This window comes from Pundamilia nyererei, unplaced genomic scaffold (assembly GCF_000239375.1).
Source record: "Pundamilia nyererei isolate P.nyererei 1_Seehausen unplaced genomic scaffold, PunNye1.0 scaffold00073, whole genome shotgun sequence".
Taxonomy (NCBI): Eukaryota; Metazoa; Chordata; class Actinopteri; order Cichliformes; family Cichlidae; genus Pundamilia; species Pundamilia nyererei.
The window spans coordinates 1,042,617-1,064,477 of record NW_005187474.1 but is presented as its reverse complement, the minus strand read 5'-3'; the positions used below and the strand labels follow the sequence as shown (position 1 = coordinate 1,064,477).

The following is a 21,861-nucleotide window of genomic DNA, read 5'->3' as shown; positions in this document are numbered from 1 at the left end:
AGTACTACTGTAAGAGCAAACATCTTTTGTTCCTTTTGTATTGAACTTGAGTGTCATTGATTTATGTGGAAAGAAGAAGAAAATTACCATGGTCAGGATGTATGAAATTGAGTTGGAGTGTGATGCATTGTTTGTTTAGGGCTAGCCGTAATGAGGTTCAGACAGTATCAACTCTAAGTAGCAGACATACCATTCATCACGGATACACTCCCAGAGGTGATAGTCTTCTTTCCCAGAGATGGGTACGTTGGATAACTATGTTATCGTGTTTTCTTTTGGACCAGTTGTTGAGAGTGAGTAGCTGATCTGACCAGTGGGAAAATAGTTTATTGTGGTAAAACTAGGAATCAGTGGTCAATAGGAAAACTGACTTCTTGGCCATTTTTGCATCTAACTTTTATTGATGAATGACAGTTCCAATTTGTGCCGTGTCTGCCATATCCTCATTTGCTTACTTTGCCTATGCTGTTTATATATTTGCCATCCTGTCAGAGTCAAAGCCCATACATTTAGTCAGGGTGGAGTCAACCTTCATTTTCTTGATGAGTATGCGTTGTACTTAGACGTCTGAGACCTCACCTAACACTCGTTCAATCAACAGTACCAGGAGTTTTAGCATTTCAAAGCTTGATGGTTTTATCAAAGTGGGTGAAGCAATTTAAGTGATTATAATCAATTTGAATGCTCTCCAGCTTCAGAGCTAAGGGTTGAAGGGATTAGAAACACTGCTCTTCTGCGCTGGCACTGCTGCACAGAGCAAATGAATGGAAAAAAAGAGAGAAAGAGAGAGAGAAGAAATAAAAGAAAAGCTATCGTAAAGAACACCAGACACGAAGAAAGTGAAGAAAGAAAACGAGAGCGAGGAGGGAGAAAGTTGATGGTGTCTGGTGTTGTCTCGCTGCCGGTGTGTTGTGAGCTTGTATAATATAATTACTCCCATGTCTCTGAGCTGATGTCATTCTGCGATAGTGCAAGGATGACAGTATCTTTGCTTCTCTGAGGCAGAAGAGATGATAGCTGCCCTGATAGGGATCTGAGTACATGTTCCTCTGCTCTAGTGGGAGCATAGGCAGTTATTGACCTGCGAATGAGAGAGCGAAGATTGCAGTCTTTTCATTCTCCTCCTCTTTTGATGTATGAGAACAAAAACACTCTCTTTTTATTTATATGTGCTTTAAGTCTTGAACCTACTTGCATCTTGTGTTACTCGTTTGCTCTCTTTCTCGATTATTCCTTTGTGTCCTTTCTTCCAACGCTTTGCTCTTTATATCTGTTTAACCACTCTGCCTAACCCACCCCCAGCTCCCTCATTGGTCTGCAGAGTCCATCCGAGCAGACAGAGTGGGCAGCCTTTTGTGCCTGCAGTGGTCTGTGTGGTTTCGGTGGTGACCAGGCTATGGTTGGCATGAACGGAAATGAGACCTGACTGTGCGTGCGGTAGGCAGCGAGAGGTCGGCTGAGTAATGTGTCCGGTTTCGGATTAGAGACTTGGAAGATGGAGAAGGAGAGAGAGAAAAAGAGACCCCCTCAGTTAACTCAAGGGTATGTCTGCTCCCCTCACATGCTTAGGTCCTGGATGAGTTTGAGTCAGTGAGCTCTTTACCCAGAAGGCACATTGTGATTCATCATCAACAGCATCTTTTTCTTCACATCTCCCTATTTCTTGTTCATCCTGTCTGTTTTCACCTCTGGCTTTCTATTTCTAAAGGTAATTTTGGAAAATGAAAAGGACCAGATGAGTAGTTGGCGTGTCACTGTTCACTGCTGGTGTTTATCTATGGAAAATAAAACAAACATGATATAGAAAACTAAATGTTGGGCACAGAAATGGATAAAATGGATAAAACATATAATTGTCATATAATCTAGTCTGCACATACGCATTTTGACAGTAAAATGTCACCATTGATTGGTTATAGATGTGTCAAAATGTTAGCAAGCTACTAATACCAATCTAGCTACTAGCATAGTTAACTGTCACAGGTGTGTGCAGTGGGCCTAAAAAATTAAGGAAACACGTGAAAGAAGCCTTTAATCCTCTAAAATGGCGACTATTAAATTGTCAGTGTGCACAACCTATAACATGTCAAGCACTAGCAATACACAACTAGCTTACCTAGCATACCAGGATAGCTTGTTAGCTCTGTAATTTGGCGGGAATTGAGACTGCCAAATAATGGCAGGTCTCTGCGGCGCTACATTTGCTACTAATATATAATGAGTTAGTGTGAGTATGTAAAACTCTCTGCTCAACAAAAAGGAAGGAAGCACCCCCTTGTGGGGCTATTAAAAATGTGCTTTATAAGTTTATTGTTTACTGAGCTGAATTCTCAAGGTGAAAGACTATTAAATAAACACAATCTAGCAAAAAAAATAAATTAAAGCCACCATCAAAAATACAATGGGTGATGAAATCATCGGATTACAAATAGCCGATATATTTATCCAGTAGCACAAAGTATAGTGCAACAATAATGGGCTGAAACAGGCCTATGAAAACACAGGGATTGATTATATTATTTGAAGCATTTTCGTGTGGACATGAAAAGAACATTAATTATTTAAAATGATTAGCACAATTTTCAGATGTATTATAGGGATAAAAGTGTAAAAGATGGTAAGTTACATCATTCTTTTAGGATGCTTGAAATAGCGTTGTTTCCATATTACCATTTCTGAGCTATTGCAGACTACTGGCTAGCATTAACTGCTAACGGAAGACAGCGAGTGTGGAGGAGTGATGCAGCTGTAGAGCAGGTCAAGGTGTTAAAGATGCAAATGAAGCAGCTTATATGGTTCCCTTCATTCTGTTCTGATTGACTCTTTAAATGCCTATCCATTTCCTAGAGGGGGAGACACAAGAAAGGGAAAAAATAAGAAATGGGAATAAATAAAGCCAAGATCAAGAATGCAAAAGCCCACTTTTTTTTATTATCTAATCTGAATTGAGTTCAGTCACCCCAGAGAAACCTCATTCTCTGTCATCATAATGAGGCAGCAGCTATCTCTGTGCCAGTCAAGCCCGCATATACACACATGCACTCAGATATGCACGCTGCATACACTTCTCACACAAAGAGCAACCCTCTACAAAATCGTCTTTCATCACTTTGATCACTTCGAATCACTGTCACAACCAAGTGTGAATGTGGGTAGTTAAAGCGATATGCAAATGTACACATGGGAAAACCTTCATTTATAAAGTGTATCATATCATTGATTAGATCATTAAATGCCATTGATGTAAAGTAGTTTCAACTGTACACCAATAACTCCCTTATTAATGGACTAATTGGTCGTGGATGTTGAAATCTTCCAACCTGTGCATCCACAACCACATGAGATGTTGCAGAGGATGGGTTTTTCTGGAAGTCAGCATTCAGAAGTCAAAATTGCCACTAATCATTACATTGATTTTTTTTTGTTTTACTTCGAAGTGTAACTTAACTTTTACACAGTTCCTTTGGTACAAAATCGCCCTTTGCTTCCTTTCTGTGTGGGTGGATTGATTGACAACGTTCAAATTATCCTTAGCTTACCACATCATTACCTAACAACTTTAATGTCACGTATGTTGACTTAAAGATAGCCTCAAATAAGAAAACCAAATGAATGGCTGCCCTGTGTCACAATAGGAGACCGCCGTAAGAACCAGCCATGTCATAACTATTCTTCTTTTTACAATTTACAATTGCTCACCTGCAGCAGAGTGGCAACAGAAAGAAAGCTGCCCCTTAATCCACTCTAATAGGATTGTGTGGGATTTCACCTTCCTCATTGCTCCTTCCATCTCTTAGAGCCTCGGGCCTGCTGGCAAGGGCTGATAAAAACACGCCTGCCTAACACCTAAGTGCAAGCTAATATTAGCATATATTTTGCACCGCAGTGTAGAAATACAATGCATACCCACGCATATTTTTTTTCTCTCTGTTTATATATTTATTTGTTGGTAGATACATGCAATGGTGTGAGATAGAGGACAGCACAGCTCTCTTATGTAGGTGCTTCTACATTGGTTGTTGATAAGGGGGAGGCAGAGCTGTATGTACATCTCAAACACAGTATGCTGCACGACCAAACTCCCTCTCAGCCATCGACACATGCGTTGTTTATTTCTGGCGGTCTGTTTCTCCTGATCTTTTCCAGATTAATTTTATTGTGCGGCATCATTTCCATAAGATATGCATCTAATTAAATAATATCGCTCCACTTAGTGAGCTTACTTACAAAGTTAGACTACTCAGTAACAGGAAAAGCAGATGTTTAATCCTGCAATTAAGGCCAAGGCGTGCTCGCTGTCTCATGGGTGCAGCTTACAAAAAGAGTAAACAGTAAAAAAAAAAGCCGAGGCAGTGTCATGCAGGGACGACATAAAAATCAGATACATTAACATCTGAAATAGGAATGATTTGATCTGTGATCTGTTTAAAAACCAGCAGCGCTTTTTTACCCAAATATTTAACATTGCACTTTACCTCATTGGCAGATTTATGGATGCACGTTGTGTCTTGTTTGTACCAAATCAAACATGTTCTGGTAGTGTTCACGATCCACTTACAAAGTGTGAGGTGTACTGCACATACACATTGCCCCAAGCTAAACCGTGCCTTGAAAAATAGTAAAGGCTTTGGAGAATGTTGATGTTTTATGTGCAGATGCAGAGATGTTTATTAAACATCTCTATAAAAACCCTATTGCGGCACGCTCATTTTGTAATTATGTAGGTTTACATTATTGCTCATTTGCATTCATGGAGCGGCGCTAAAGTTGGAATATGCTCAGTAGTGCACAGTAGCTCTGTCTGCTCTTAAAGCAATTTTCTTGTAAGAGAAGTATTTGTGCTGATGCAGTTTGGGCTGCATATGGTGATGGACCGCCAGAGTTGTCTCTAGTCTCAGATCAGAGCTTTGGCCCCGGACTCTGTTTTCTGCCTCACTTCCACTGTGTAATTATCCCCCACACTTGTCTTTTTCAGTAATTAGAACTGCAGTCATACTCCACATCTGCTGGCTCCCTAATAGAGAAGACAACAGCTTCTAGAGACCATTTGGAAGCTGTGATGTTTGGTGCATGCTACCACACAGACACACTGAAACTAAATAATGCACTGATGTCTGATGGCACAAAATCAGTCAAACAGGCTTTTAACCGGGAATGAAAAAGCTGAAAATCGACTGATGCTCGAGTTTCCTTAAGTCTGACTTTGATATGTCTGTTGGCTGGCGAACAAATTAAACACTGGATGCAGAAAAATCTAATCAACAAATTGCTGGCAATCAAAATGGCTGACCTGAAAGCAGAGAAAGGGAGCATTGTGTCTGAGGAGCAAATGAGGCAAGTGATGATGAGAGAGTAAATTAGAAGCTGTCGATACTGTGAGACACTTCTATCAGAGCCAAGGCTGTTGGCGGGGGAGGCAGATATGCAGCTGGTCAGGGTAACAAAGGGCCCGTTTGGTGTATTGCTCCATTAAGACACTGGGTCTTGTCAGCTCTGCCTGGATGGGCCATTCTGCTCCACAAGGCAGGGGCTCATGTATCACTTAGGACTTAGGGGAAGTGAGGTTGGCAGAGGAGGGGAGCAGAAGGGTGTGAGTGACACTGGTCGACTGAGCATTCATGGCATAATGTTAGCAGCCCAAGGGGTAGAATTTTACCTCTACCCTGAATTGATGGTCCTCTGCCATGAAGAGCGAGGGCGGGTTTGCATGGCTACCCTAGGGCCCCGTCATGATGAGGTGAAGGCTTATCTTTTCAGAGCAATATGAAGATAAAATATGGTGAAGTGCTGCTCTGGTAAGAAGGAAGGGGAGATTTCTTGTAGATTTCTAGAGTTTATGTCAAGGTAGAAACAGTTTAGAGCTGTTGAAGTGATGTCAGAGTCTGACTAAATACAATATCGACACGTGGCACACGTGCCAAACGAGTTATTAGTCCCTTATATTTTTTTTAAAAATCGTTTTTAATTTTTCCCATGAAATTCCTCAATAGTTTGTCTTTGCTGTGTAAAATAGAAACTAATAAGCTAATAATTAGGATTCAAGGAGTGTCCGTTTGTCACTGTTGGTTTTAGTTGCACTCAAAATAATTTGATGACCCACATTCTCTTCTAAATATTACCAGGTGTGGTGTTTGTAGACCCAGTACCATATATCTAACATATAGCTATAATTGGGTTCCATTATAGCTATATGGTACCAAGTTTGGTTAGTGACTCTCTAGAAAAATGTGAACTCCTTCACTGGTTGACGAGTAGTTGCTTTGCGAAGTCGGTCACAGAGAGGATACTGCAACAAGAACGCTGTGACGGCTTTGATGATTAGCAGATTCACTATGAATCTGACCCGCTATGCTTCGTATGCACAGGGGGGCAGATTGTTGGGGTTTTCTCTGTTGTTAGGTCTTCACCTTACAATATATACTTCCATTGTGGTTTGTGTGCTTTTGCATTTTGCTATTAGCTGGTGTTCTCTTAAGTACGTTTGACCTCTTGGGCCACCGTACAACCCTGCTTTCAAATCGTTATTTTCATGATTCTCTCTCTGTTTCCCCTCCCTCTTTCCTCTTTGCTGTGGTCGCTTTGTACTGTACTCGCCTTGAGGTCTGGCTTAAGTGCTATTCTCTCCTCATGTTTATTAGGTTCTGTTGCTCCTATGATTTTGGAGCCTGCATCTCATACCCTCTAATAAGGATGACCAATCATGGGGGCAAGCAGCAATGCCCCACTTTTAGTCTCCACTTAATTTAATTACATCAAATTAGCAAAGCAGAGAGGGGGTGGTGGTGGTGGAGCGGGAGGCTTAATCCTTTGCAGCTTATGAAGGCAGGTTGGACACTTTCAGCTGTCCTATGTGGAATAGCTGCTGTGGGATTGTCTTCATTAGAAGGAGCTTAAGGCTCATAGGTCACTGGATATTGTTAAAATAATACTGTCAAAATTGACTAATTAGAATATGTGCCTGGTCTAGTCTAAAGACTAAGATGGCTGCGTTAGGACTTTCTTTTGTATCCTGGTATTATATCTTTTTTGTTTTTTGCCTTAGACCCACTTATAATTTGTCAAACAATTTTAAGTGTGAAAAAAGGTGCATTTATTATCATCAATAAAACATCAGAACGTCAGATTTGCTGTTACTGCAGTACTCTAATGCTTGTAAGCAGTAAAGTATGCTGTATCAGCATAGGTCAATATTATATCTCAATCCCAAACAGTAGATATAAGTGAATCCACTATTGGCCAGTGGTGAAGATTAGTCTCTGGGCAATGAACTGTAAAAGTTTATATCGACCGTGCTGTATATATGCCAATGTGCCCAGACTTATTAAGCCAACACAAAATAAGCAGGCAGTCTGTACTCTGGGTTGATTTAGCACCTCTGTCCTCTCTGCTTTCTGCTGACTGCAAAGAGAATAGCTTAGCTCCAGTCTTCTGATAAAGACTGAAGGAAGGATTTATCACTTAAAAAAGAAGACAAAAAAAGAAGAATCGTTGAAAGAAGCAGAGCGGAGTGTGTGCAGTATGCAGTTTCCCTTTACAGGAGTGCGGCAGTTATAGCCTGGCAGATTGTTCAACAACCACTTCATGCAAACGCAATAAATGTTTTGGCTCTACACTAGCAAAACTGGAGTAAATTGATTAGGTGTCCTTGCTGTGCTATAATCCAGTGGTGTTTTTATCTGGCTGAGCAAATCTTAGCTAATCATGTTAAAATTAGAAATGGTCGCATTGAAAGTTGGTTTTGCTGTTGTTTCAGTTGTGCCGTGTGCAGGATTGTGCCTGCTTCAGCCTATGATGGAATCTTTTCACATGCCTGCTGATTCTGTTCTAACTGTCTATCCTATTATAAGGGAGGCAGTTGTTTGTGCTGAGAGAGGATTAAGACAAGTCAACAATCCATAGTCTTTTTAGTCTCCCAAAGGGCTGCTCACACACCAGTGAAGATAGAGAAAGGCTTTTTTTCAGGATCAAGGCTTGAGAGCGAGGTTTAAATTGTTGAAAGGACCTTGCTATTCCGCAATAGAACAATGAACAGATACCGAAATAGAGATAGGGGTTGCGGTTGGCCACAGGCATCTCGTTGCATCCAGTGTACCTCCTTTTCCAGTTCTCAGTGTCCATCTGAATTTCCTTCACTTCTCCCCGAAAGACAGACAACCTGAGGCTGTGCTGTAACTGCCCACTCCGAATAATTGGAAAAACAATTGCTCTCATTTTTTCAGACTTCCTTTTGTTCACTGCACTTGATTTTCGCCAACACAGAGAAGCTGCCAGTCAAAGGTGACAGGCAATTAATCACTTTACATGCCAAAGTTACATCAAGCACAAAGATGATACATGACAGGAGGGTCTGTTTCCTGCTTGTGTCTTTTTTTCCCTTTCTTCTTTGAGTCTTTGTCATGCAATTTAAAAAATATGTTCTAACTAAAAGATTTTTCCTGTAATTACTGTATATAGTTTTTGTAGTCTAAGAATATACTCTGACTAATTCAGCAAAGACAAAGCCCATACAGCAAAAATATATCAACAACAACACTGTTAAATTAGTCTGTAGCACCTAAAAACATCACCTAATCCGTTATACGGCAATGGCTGCATTCACACCATGAAATGCTTCTATAAAACACAAACCTTTTGTGTGAGGTAAAATTTTGGTATACTGCAAGTAGTAAAATAAGAAGAAAAAAGTGGAAAATGTTTTTGTTTGCATTGCAGACAAAAGGTTAAGCAAAATCTATCTTGCCTGTATCGCTTTAATATGAGGGAAATAAGCTTGACATGAGAAGGCATCTGCCATTCTTGCCTTTGAGTAAAAATTCTTTGTTTTTTATGATATTTTCATTTCATTTGTGTGAAAAACCTATAGGAGATTAGAGTAAACTGTCTTTTGTCTCTGCATTTGTAGATGTCGACAGGGAAAATACTACACTAGTGGTAGATGTGTGTTCTGACAAATCTGATGTACAGTACAAAAGGGATTCACAGAAAAAAAGCTCTCTCAAGAGAAAACTCATGTCCTTGTGCAAAAGGTCCAAAATTGCCCAAAGCAAATTTATGGCACTAAATTTAATTATCGTAGGAAGAGATAGTATTGGGATATTGTGCTGTTCTGGTGCTAAAAGCTTCATTGCAGAATGAAAGAAATGGTTCAATGACATTAGGTGAAGAACCAATTGAACTAGCAGGGAGCTCCAGGGATAGTGTGGCTGGGAGAAACATGCATCCACCACTATGTTTCTTTTTTTTTTCACTGTACAGCTATGCCTGGAGTGGGGAAAAAAGCACATTTTTGCTGTCAGATTATCCTAAAAAATGACCTTACATACCTGCAGAAGAACTCGGTAAATGTATGAATAGTATCTCATCCTTACGTGCACTGTGCACATGACTTAATAAAGTAGAAATGTGACTGCAGTATCTCACACACCACTGTTGGTACGGACTCAGAAATGTGTAGGACAAGAAACCGCCGTGGTTCCTCTCCTCTAGAGCAGTTAAGTTCACAGCGTGTCACCAGAACAGCAAACAGCCACAGACAAGAAAAACCTTGACAGAAATGCCACCTTGCCAACACAAAGGCCCACAATGCACCAGCAGGAGAACATAGTGCTTACATTATATGAGTATCCACAGAGACATCTTCTGGTATACATAAGCTAGGTTTTGCATTTACACCAGATGCAACAAATAATAAATAGTAGGAAGGAAATAGGTGCAAAAATACATAAATATACACACTGATAGTGGTGTAATAGGAGCAGTCACTGCTGGAGCTCAACAGACAAAGAAAAGATCGATACAGTAATTTAAAATCGACAAAAGAATAACATAAAGCCTTTACAGTGGTGTAAAAAAGAGATTACATAAACATGAAGCAAGATTTTGGATTCAAATGTAACTGAAATATAAAAAAACAAATGTTTATTTATTCAAATAATACATGATTAATGAAATGATGCTTGGTATAAACTCAAGTAATTTTCATTTAACCAGATTCCATTAAATTTCACATTTTGCTTTGTACTTATGTAACAAAATTACATGGAAAATTTCCATGTCATTAAATTAAAATGTCAGCAGGATATATATTTATATACATAAGAAAACAGTGTTGCTGTCACCAAAATCAGACAAATAAAAAATGTTACAGATTACTAACAGTAATAATAAATAATATATATAAAAATAATAAGTGTAAAGCAACAGTTCCATCAACAAATACACTTGTAACAGAATTTTGTTACTGTAAAACGTTCCAAAAGAATGGTACTCTTCTTTCATTACACAAAAGCTGATCCACATTCACTTAAATAACAGGAAGTGACTGTAGAAATGAAAAGATTGCCTTACAGAGCCTTCATAATAACACCCACATGAAGCCAAAGAATAAATGTTAAAGGTCCCTAATACTAATGCTGTGACCAGTATATCTTTGTCCAGCTGAAGTAAACAAGTTGGGCAAATAGGAAAAAAAATATAATTGTAGTTCAGACACATAATCCGTTGACATTTAAATCACTTCTTCTGTTCACATCACAAGAGCTCTTTAATAATATTTGATACATTTTGTCTGCTGCTATAAATAAAATAACAAGAATCGATTGACTGATAGATACGAGGTATTGGCATCATTATTTTGGATCATGGAGTGTGATGTGCCATTTAATTATACACTGAGTCCGTGTGAATGGTGCCCCTACTCGACTGTCTTTGCAATTCGCAGCTTTGTAATTGCTGCCAAGTTAGAACATGCAGCTGAAAAGATATTTAATTAGCTATGCTTTTGAAAGGTTCTGTTCATAACCTCACAGTCTATTTACCACTTCATCTCCTCAACTACTAGACCATTTAATTGTCCTAAAAGGTAAAATAGAGTGAGAGAAAAGGAGATCAGAAGGGGGCTTGTTGTCTCACAGTTTTCCTGCACGGCACTAAATCTTCAGGAGCATTGATCAGAGATAGGGCCTTTACCAGATCCCGATAGTGTCGGATTGGCTAAAAGTGTCCTTATAAATCGTGGTAGTGATTTCTGTGAAAACTGAAATGGTAAACCAATACACATCATTAAGCTTCTTTTAATAGCACTCCTCTCAGGAGGATGAGCACACCCAAAAAATAGATATCTATTTTTATGAATAAATGATGTAACAGATGTTAAACAAAAACAAAACAAAAAAAACTTTCTTCCTTTGGGATTCCATGCAAGGGATGCACAAAAAAATATCAAAAGTCAGAATTTCAAACAGCTACACTATATTCCAAATCTGAGGTAATCTATTTTTGCACGCCAGTCATTACGGGAATCCATCGCAGCAAACAGAGAGAAACGCTAGTGTTTGGTCCTGACAGAAAGCAGATCTATAATGTCATCTCTCCTTTTTCGTATTTCCATCACAACTATGTAATTATGATTGGATTCCTCCCTCGTTTCTCGGCAGAGGCGGTAATATGAGGCGCCTTGTGATGGCAGTGTTGGAGGTTAGAGGAAAGACAGTCTGCTGGCCTGACCTTAGCCTAACAGTGTAGTCAAACACACTGGCTGCTTTGCGTATCCACTCCTCCCACATCTGCTACACTAAGGCACACAGCCAGGATGCTTTGGTTTGCTCACACCTGTCTCTTCTTATGACACTGCATCACTTTCTGAACATACAGAGCCTATAGGACAGTTTGCTATATGCTGCTACCTCTTTACAGTGTAAATAGATGAAGACATTGCGAAGCCGCAGCCAAGAGGGCCTTAACACACACACACACACACACACAGGCCATGTTTGCTATTCTACAGTCTACTATCCCACACACCTCTTAGGCCAAATGCAGGAGAACTCCTGGGATGGTGCTACATTTTTAATGAAAGCAGAGTGTTTGATCTGCCAATGTTTATCTTCTTTGATGTTAACTGACACAGTAGAGAGCAGCCAGCTCTCAATGTAGTCCAACACGAGGACAGATTAATTCATTATCCTTTAACAGTGGAAGATTGCGGTTGAGGAGTTCATCCTGGAGGTCTGGTCGAGGATCCGTAGCAGCCTTGAGTAAGACCTCCAGAAACACCGTCTCTGCGTTTCTGCAGCGTGACCCCTCTGGGGAAAGGACTACAAATGTCAGAAAGCATGCATTAATGCTTCTGGGGATAGGTAAAACAAGAAAATCTTGATTACATTCAGTTTCACAGATCTTGTATTGTGCATAGCTTCACCTCCGTTGCACCTGTACCTTGTACTTTCATTTTTTATTTATTTAGTTTTTCATTAAACAGTGGGTGAATAGGGAATAAACTGAAACTCTTGTCAAATTAAAGAGACAACAAACGGGAAGAATATCCAGGACACCACTGTATCTAATGACTACAACAGATCTATATCAGCTCCGGTGTCCCAGGAGAGAACACAAATAACAAATATGGAGCCAGTGCATAATTACTCCCCAGCACTGGAGTTACAGAGGCATGTGTCTGCTGATTTCATGCCATTGCACAACTGTGTAGGTGTGCATTAGCCATGTTTCTTCGTGTATCTTAATCCTCAACAGTCCCCCAAGGACTTCCCAGTAGTTTTACATGCTTGTAAGGATTTAACACTGCTTCACCACATATTGGCAACCTTATTATCTGCATGTTGGTTTCGGAACCACTCAGCTGTTAGTTTTGTCGACCTTTGGTACCATGATTTGAGTGTTTGTTAGCTTAAAAGCACTTCTTTTCCCCCCTCTTTTTTTTTTTTAACAGTACCGGTAAATAAGCTCTTAGTGGGAGAAAGTGGGTGTCAGATCATATGAATAGACTGAGGGGGAATTAGATGCTTAAGGGCCCGATGAGTTCCAGCACTGACATGGTTTAAAAGCACTTAATTATAATAAGCTGGAACGTTCAGCGAGTGTTAGGTGGCTTGGGGGAAACGGAGACGGTGACAACAGTCCAGCGCGAGATACACGGAATCGAAGATTACTCTGTGACTGGGCCAACATCAGATATGCATTAGTGAAACAAGAAGAGCTTTTTCAGTGGTAGCCGCCAGACTTCATGAAAAAGAAATGCAGCCCGCCTCGCAAATACATCACACATAATGTCTTTCCCTTTGTAGAAGTCATCAAGCTTCATAACGCTTTTTCCATTAGGAGAACAAAAAATGCTTACAGTGTTATATCATTAAGTTTTACAAATGCGAGTTATGCTTTATGAAAACAATAAATCCCGCCATAGATCTCGATGTCCCAACCTCGTTGGTTAATCACATTATTGTTAATTAATGATGCAATTCTTTTTAGCTAATGGTTGACAGTGTGTATTGACTCAAACGAGGGGATGAAATTGGAAAACGGGACTTGAGAGCAGACTGATGCGCTTTAATCGCTGCACTATGAAGCAGAGCTAGGAGAAAGTAAACAACAGGATCTATAAAGAAAATGCAAAATGTATCGATGGTTTTATAACCTCGTGAACTGGTTTACAAGAAAATATCGGAATTACAGTCAGAATGATTTATTATCTATTGTTCAGGCTAAGGCTGTTTAACTCCCTGCCCCTATGAATATTAACATACTCTGCCTCGCTCGCACTCTCTCCCGGCTTCTCCTTCTCTTTCACACTTCCACATGTAAATGCTTTGCACACTAACAGAGCTCCTCGTCTAATTTTTCACTAAGATAGCAGTTTTTATGCTAATCTGACAGCTGCATTTATTTGCGGGCTTTCTCGCTGCCGTTGATTTCCCAATCACATGCCCTATTTGTTCACAATTGTGCACACGTAACCAAGTTTGTTCACAACCTTACTGTGTTTGCGTCCTGGAAAAAAAGGGGAAAAAATGGATTATAACACTGTCTTACTCTCAAAACATGAGGATGACAGTAAACGTAAACAGAATCCCACAGAATTAGCTGAGATTGACTCATTTCGAAGCATCAGTTTGACTAGGTCACCGGCTTAACGCTGCACAGCACTTTCTCACTGAATAGCTAAGTAATTAGAAGCACTCTTCCATCTACTAGGTCATGTTTGAACCCTTTTATGCAGCCGCTAAAGACAACAAGGTAATGCAGCACGACAGGAAATGGCTGGTTTGGAGGTCACAAGAAGGGCATAATTGGACCAGCCAGTCAATAATGCTGCTATCTCCATCTGCCTTTGAGGCTGCTAATGAAGCATGAGAGATGGGGAGGTGCCCATTTGGCATGCTGGCTACCTGTGAACTGGGGACACGGCCGCACATTCTCTTGCATTCACTCGTATCTCTTCCCTCTAGAGGTGAAACGGGCAGTAGCGGTAAAACTGAGTGACTGTGCAGGATTGTGAGGAAATCAGAACCAGTACCTGCCTCCCTCGTTTTCGCTGAACGTTCTCCTACTCATGAATTGACACGAGTGTACTTCAGACGGGGCTGAGAGCCGTTCAAGAGTGATATGTTGCTCATTGCTTTGCAGAATCATCGCTCTGCACAATAAAACACTCCAGACTGACGGTGCTCTGTACACACGGCATTGATGCCGGCTTTACTGTGTTAATAATGTTTGCGTGTTGACAGTCAGTGAGTTACGCCTGATAGACGGATGAAAGAAGAAACACACTATTAACATCTTTAATTCTGGTCTTATCTCTTTCAGCGGGAACAACATACATATTTGGACGAGACGGTGGACTGATCACATACACGTGGCCACCAAATGACCGTCCTAGCACGAGGGCAGACCGACTAGCCATTGGCTTCAGCACACATCTGAAGGATGCTGTCCTGGTGAGGGTGGATAGCTCCTCTGGTCTTGGAGACTTCTTGAAGCTCCACATTGTAAGTCAACAATATGTTATTTCTTTGTTTTCAGAGCAAAAGTACACATTTACAGCATTTTCACATTAATGATCACTAAGACATCAATCCATCTATCGATCCATGTTTTCTTCAGCTGGAAGTATCCCAGCTGTCACAGGGCGAAACCTAGCTTACTAAAACCTACTTTTTTAAAATTGGCTTCTTACTGAAGTGGGATCCTAGATGAACACGTTGACGGGCTTTTGACTGCAATCTTGTAACTGTTTCCTGGGGCCTAAATGGGGATTGGGGATTAATTGTGTTGAAGTTAAGAACCTATAAAGAAGTGTGTAGTTGTGTACGGCTAACAGTAGGTTAATGTGTGTGATAAAAAGGAGCCCACGTTTGCTCACCTCGCCTCTGAGTGTGACAGCTGCAGAAACAGAGGCAAATTAAGGGTCAGTTCTATACAGTGCATAGCTGACCTGGACATAATTCTGCTGGCTAGCACATGACCTTCCTATCACAAGCACCCACTTACTGACAGTAATGCTGATGCTGGCCAGGAGCATACAGGAACATTGCTCACACGTACACACATGTGAAAGCTACACACCAACAACCCACAAAAAAACATGAAATTGGTCTTGAAGTTTGTCTCAACCCCAGCTGCCCACACACTGAGATTCACACTTACAGTAAGCAAACTGTGACATAAGCAGGCCTATCCCGAGGACATAGTGAAGCAATGATGTTGTTTTTTAGAGAGGCCCCCCCGTAGTTGCTGTGCTTGGACATGGGTTATTTTCTGTTTTGTCTGGTTTTTGTTTTGTTTGTTGTTACATTTTTCTCCCCAAGCTTTGGGGACAAATGGTTTTTAGCCCCTAGTCCAGAAGAAGCTGTCCAGTTTAAAATGATGTAAGGTGTTTAATGCAGACCGTTCATCATTAAATGCCATGTAGGGACAGAAACAAGATGTTCAGAAGGACATATATTAAAATATGGTTAAGGCATAGATGTGCTCACTTGGATGTGCAAATGCTCTCCCACAGTCCTTACGTCTTCTGCTGCTTTCTGAGCACCTTTTCTCATGCAGCAGAGACATACTGTATCAGACTGGGTAAAACAGGAGAAATCTCCACTATAATTCAAACGATGAAAATATCTTTGGACCCCTAAGACATAGAAATCTACCCACTAACTTGCACATCATTTTTGCTAACTTATTTGTGTTTTTTCTGTCAAAATGTTTTACAATTTAAATACAATGAGTGGTACTGCTATTTAGTACGGTGGAACACACCAAGAACACAGCACCAAATAGAAAAATGCTGCAAAAGCATACAAAACACAACAGAATATGTGTAAACCACAAAGGAAGTGGGAAAAAAACACAAGGAAAGTGTTTTTGGAAAGAAAATAATGTGAAGAAACAGCTGTGAAAGTGACAGAAACTAAAACATGTGAAGGATCGCGCTGAAAAACGAACAAAAAGAAACGGAGGATTCATCCGTGTTGTGAGGGGAAAAAAAGATGTGTGGTGGTGTGGGTTTTAATCATACAATCCATGTGTGTGAAGGTTCTCAGTCATCCAGGTTATCGTAGTGTAAGGAGCTGCGAAACTGTGAACGACCATCTTTGAACAGAGGGCGGGGCTTACGACACCAACTGTCTGCCATCTATAATCCATTTTTAACATCCCTTCCCAGACGCCTTGACGGCCACTCACATTCTGGGCCATTTGATCTCAGTAAATCACATGATAAGGTGGGGCTAGGCTTCACAATGGGTTCACCTGAAACCTTGGCTGATTGTGACCCACACCTGTTTTCAACCCTTGGCTTGTGTGATTAGGTAGAGGATCAATAGGGGGTCCACAACCCTCTTGGGGACACTCCCACAGGGCCTAAAATCTGGGACTCTCCCCCATTTTCTCTTAGAACTAAAGAAGCTTCTCGGATGAGAGGTGAAACGTCTTCAAGAAACCTAAAGACGTCCAGATGCTTTTCTTTCCAAGCGCCTTAGACTACATATGATCATATATTACTGTATAATTCATACAAAGTGTATGTTAGCTTGTGACTTGTGACACGTTACTGTTTGACCTCTCAGAGCCACCGTAACTTGGGACCTTTAGGCTACAGGTTAAAATAATATAACACTTTGCACTCACTAGAAATCTCCAGCATGTTATAAGCCCTTAATACACGTATGCGCCAAGCTGTGCATTACAACATTCCTCTTCCTGGCACTGGAGGAAATGCACAAAGGTGCATTTTCTGCCGAAAGACAAAGGTCACATCTTGTGGAAACACAAGACGACAGCGTCAGCGTGTATGCCAGGTTTCAGATTCGCTGTGAACGAGTGATGAATGCTAGAGGTTATAGGCTTGAGCCTCACCGACAAGCGAGGTGACAGAGGGGAGTCTCACATTGTATAACAAGACAGGAAGATCATGCAGCTTACAAAAAGATGCATGCACATCCTCCTCGTGGAAGAGTGTACCAATCCAATGACATTTTACAGGGAGAAATTGTTTATAACGCATGTTCATACAGCAGGGGCAGTGGCTTGTGAGAATCCCCTCTCCTCTCGCATCAGCAGTCACTCTGAAAGCTCATTTGTTTATTTCTGCACATTTCATTAGAAGATGAGCGTGAGAGAAAAATAGCTTTAAAGAGAGGAAGGAGGCATGAACAGGGTGACTTAAGACATGCTTTTGATTTTGTGACATAAAAGCAGTAAATAACTTGTAGCGTTTACAGGTTTTTATAATTTAAACTGCAACGTGACCATAGGGTTTTGTCAAATGTTGATTACGAATAAAAAAAACAAAAACTACATGTTTTAACATGTCAGTTTAAACTTAAAATTTGCCAATAAATCTGCCTCTGAAAGACTTGTTGAATAGCATTGCGATATAGGTCTATTTCCTTAGTTCTGAAACGCAGCCAAATGAAAGAATAGCAGAAAATTAAATCACGACATATTGAAAAAAGATACATCTTATGAAACAAACCATCTAGACGCTTCTGTCATCTCCTTATTAATTACAGAGGAAAGGACGTGTTTTACAGTGCTCCGTTAAACACAATGAACTGTGCAAAATTGCCACTTTGATGCTTTTCTTCACAAGAATAGCAGCACTCAGCGTGTCACCTACAAAACCCTTAACTAGTTGAACTGCACCCTTAGTGGATCAGGCTGTAAAATGAAACAATATTGCAATATATTGGCCATTCCCAACAGTATCCCTCTCGCTCCTTTCAGTTACCTCAGCTCTGAGCAGAAATGTCTTCGGAGGAGTGTATCTTCAGCTGTATGAGATGGGATTAGACCAGATTTCAGTATTTACCCCCCTCCTGCTCCATCCTCTACATCCCCCACCCTTCCTAATCTCCTGCTCCCATTTCATGATGACAGGAAACCCAGCGGGGCTTGAAGGACGCCATCTCAGCTCACGCTCGCAAGAGGGAATTTTCTGAGTAAAATGTGGAGACTATGATTTAAATGCACCTCAAAGGAGGTGTGATCCTTCCCCCGCCTCGCCTTTTCCAATGCAGATAAAGACAATGACTGTGAAGTCAGCGAACCATCAAATGTACGACAATCACTTTCCTCGGGCTTATTACTGCAGCGCACGTGGAAGAGGGACTAGATTCATAATAATGTTCTTGCCGTCTCACCAATTACGATGATACTCCACAATCCCTTTCACGTTTTCTAAGGTGAAGTGTATTCATGAGACTACAAGAACAAGTATCCCACATGGATGTAAGTCTTCTCTGTACATGATAGTGTGGCTTGGAAAAGAAGCCATGTATATAATTAATTGCGCTGTAGCTGAAAGTCAAATCCACACAATGACATTATGCAAAACAGGGAGTTACGGATGTAATGATCCTTGGTGGGTCTATTCAACGGTGTAATCCACACAGAAGAGGAATTGGAACAAAGTTTATAAGATATGGGTATGGAATACTTTTCTCTGTTAAACAGTTTACTGTGCAATGGCTGTGAAATTTCAGCACAGAATACTAAAGCGGGTGCGCATTTTACTTTTACGCTGTCAAGGAAGTGCCATTTATTTTTCTGCACAAACAAGGGGTGTTGGTGTCTGTTATTGGAAATCCATCTGTACATTTTTAGGAAACCATTTACTCTGAAGCTTTGCAGTAGCGTTTTTTTTTTTTTGTTGTTGTCAATGAGCAGCGGTGACACCGACTATCAGAGGCTCTCCTCAGTCTCAGGCAGGGCCCCGAGGGGCCCACTCAGCTTGTTTTGTGCTGGCACTCAATCTCAGTGTAGGGGTTGGGGACTATTCCAAGTGCTTTCTTCTTTTCCTACTTCTAATTGCATGCATCGCTTTAAAAAAAAAAAAAAAAACAGGCAATGAAGGCACGCTGGCTAAGACGGCAACACTGTGAAGTTAATATATTCCACGGAGCAGAGAGGATGGTGGAGAAATAATGACTTCTCTAGTGGAGCATTGCTCCCTTCGGTCCTCCTTTAGCTGACTACCAGAAAGGGGGTTCTTCCTCTGATGGAAGACACCTTTAATTGCAGTTTCAACTCCTGCTCTCTACCCTATTAATCATGTAAAATGGCTTGAGAAGAGAGACTACCTTGCACACTGTCTGAGCATCTCAGTTTCGAGTGGGAAAACGTCAACTTTGATATGTTCTTTTGGAGTTCACATTACTTATAAAGTTCTGATTATTCACAATCGTGTGCTTCATTAGATGAACACTGCACTTTCACATTCGGTGCTATGAGATTGTTACCTGGGAGAGGTGCTGCAGGTCTCAGGAGAGAGCCTGTGTCACGCTATTCCCCATGCTCCTATTAAAACACATGTCCAGGGAAGGGATCTTATTCTCATCCACAGTTGTGTTAAGGTCTCACACCCAGTAATTACCTCGCTATGCGCAGACATAGAACACAGCCGCATGCAATACCCCCAGGATTTCTGTGTATACAGCCTTCCTGCATTGCTTCCCCAGTCAGTGCATATCAATAATTAGCAACTGAGCAACTGATAGTTGGACCAACTGGAAATGGAGAAGAAATGAACACGCTCGTGTCAACTTGTGTGCAGGCGTGTGCGATTCCATGTCCAGCTAAAGGTTTTAAAATCATTTTCATATGTTGGATGCTTTTAGTGTTTGAACAGCCTTTACTTTAACTGTTGTTGCCATGGCAACTATTCCAATATAGTCTGCTGGACTTAGCTCCGTGGTGAAAATGTTCATTTTAAGCTGATTTAAAGTTAAATAGATTACATTATTTCAAATGTAAAACTGCAGTATACCATTTCTGTTATTTAAAATGCACAAATGCAAACTATACATGCATGGAGTGAATCTTTGTAACTTTACATGAAATCAAGACTTTATTTAATAGATGTTGCCACCAAGATTTCACCCGTTGCTCTGCACATCTCCAATTCGAAGCCTCGGTGCTTCTGATTCACTAACACTAGGAAACAAGATGCATCCTCGGCTGTGAATCACACAACAGTAGATTTTCGCTCACTGGAGCACAGAGTTATTGGATGTGATGTACTATTTTACATTTTTTATTTTTAAAAATAATTTCTTTTGAAATGCTCCTCAAGGCGTCAACATCACAAATGCGGTTGACAGGTCCTCCTCAAATTGGAGGAGGTGAAGTCTGGCAGACAGCTGCCTGCTACACACACCTGTGTCTGCATGCAGCTGCCAGTCAACACCGCAAACTTTAAGCCTTAAGAAAGTTTGGATGAGTTAAGAAGTAAAACAAAAAGAAAAAAGAAAAACAAGCTATGGAGACCATTTTTGATGGTTTTCCTTTTTTCCTCCCTTTTAAAGTAAAAGCAGAATGAATGAGCCTTTGAGGTCCAGATTTTACTCCCATGTCACATATAACGTCATAATCGACTTATTTTCGGATGATGCCTTAAGTGGTTACTGAAGGAACTGCATTTTCCCCGAATAAAATCTGTAAAATTACGAAAAACGTCATCCAAATACAGATGCGTTTCCCATGACATTATTCATCATTTAAATGTCATGCTCCAATAAGCAGAGGGTAGGAGAAAACACATTCATCACAAGCGATTTTGCTTCCCACGGTTTGTGCTGACACGAGTCACTCTTAATTCTACAGTTACCCCGCCTCCCTGGGACAACATCTTAAGACAGCCTTAGCTGCCAACCTGCTCCACATTATTCAGAATCAGCAAAAACCAACAGAGCGTGTAATTTGAGGATCATCAGCGCAATGCGACAGATGGCAAAAGGCCAAAGTTTTCTTTTCAGCCTGCTTGACCACTTTTTGTTTCAAGATACATTCCATTTTATGTTGTGGAGGTTCCCCTGCATTCCCACTACTCCTATTTAAGGGATCTTGTAATAAAAGCCTGACTAGCAAGAATCACAGAATCAGCCCTCACAGCCTAACTCCTCTCCTTGCTTTCCCTTTGTGTGACCAAGTGTCAGTGAAACCAGAACTGCCATTTGCTTGTCAGTATGTTTGGCAGGTTGCAGCGCAGTCTGTGGCGAAGCTAGGCTAATGGCACTGTAATAGTGAATTAACTGCTGACCGTAATGAGGAGATAGCACTGAAAGGAATGAAATGAATCATTTACTGCTGATTCACTCTCCCCAACATGAATGGGGAGGAGACGGCAGTAAGAAAGTGCAATGCCTAATAACCCAGGCGCTGCATATATTTAGCATGCAGATTTTGAGCCTTAATTGTTAAAGTGGCGATGAGCAGTGTTATTAGTATGGTAATACGCTGGTAAATATGGCATTGATTTTATGTTGGCTGTGACCGATTGTAGCAAAAGGATGTAGGCGAGAGTGAATGGCCCCCTATCTCTTTTAGTCATAGACGGGACATCCACTCTGCTCGGATGATGTACCTGACCTCAAAGAATCAAATCTCATCATCTCCATATTGAGAAGAGACAGCGCTAGAATTGCCATTACTCATCTTTCAATTCCAATCATTTCTCAATTTGTTCAAGCTCTTTGCCACTACAAAGCCAAGTGGTCCATGAAGAGGAATGAATGTGTGTGTGTGTGTGTGCGTGTGTGTGTGTGTGTGTGTGTGTGTGTGTGTGTGTGTGTG

General features: G+C 40.8%; 1 protein-coding gene across 8 annotated transcripts in view; it reads left to right on the top strand.

Annotated features, from left to right (window-relative positions):
• The window catches only part of LOC102193674 (neurexin-1a), a 259,420-nt gene that overhangs the window by 162,298 nt on the left and 75,261 nt on the right, over nt 1–21,861 (top strand). For all 8 annotated transcript variants that reach the window (XM_013911867.1, XM_013911865.1, XM_013911862.1 and 5 more), the window contains one exon: nt 14,602–14,783. In XM_013911867.1, coding sequence (XP_013767321.1) covers nt 14,602–14,783 — 182 coding nt within the window. The remainder of the gene's footprint in view (nt 1–14,601; nt 14,784–21,861) is intronic.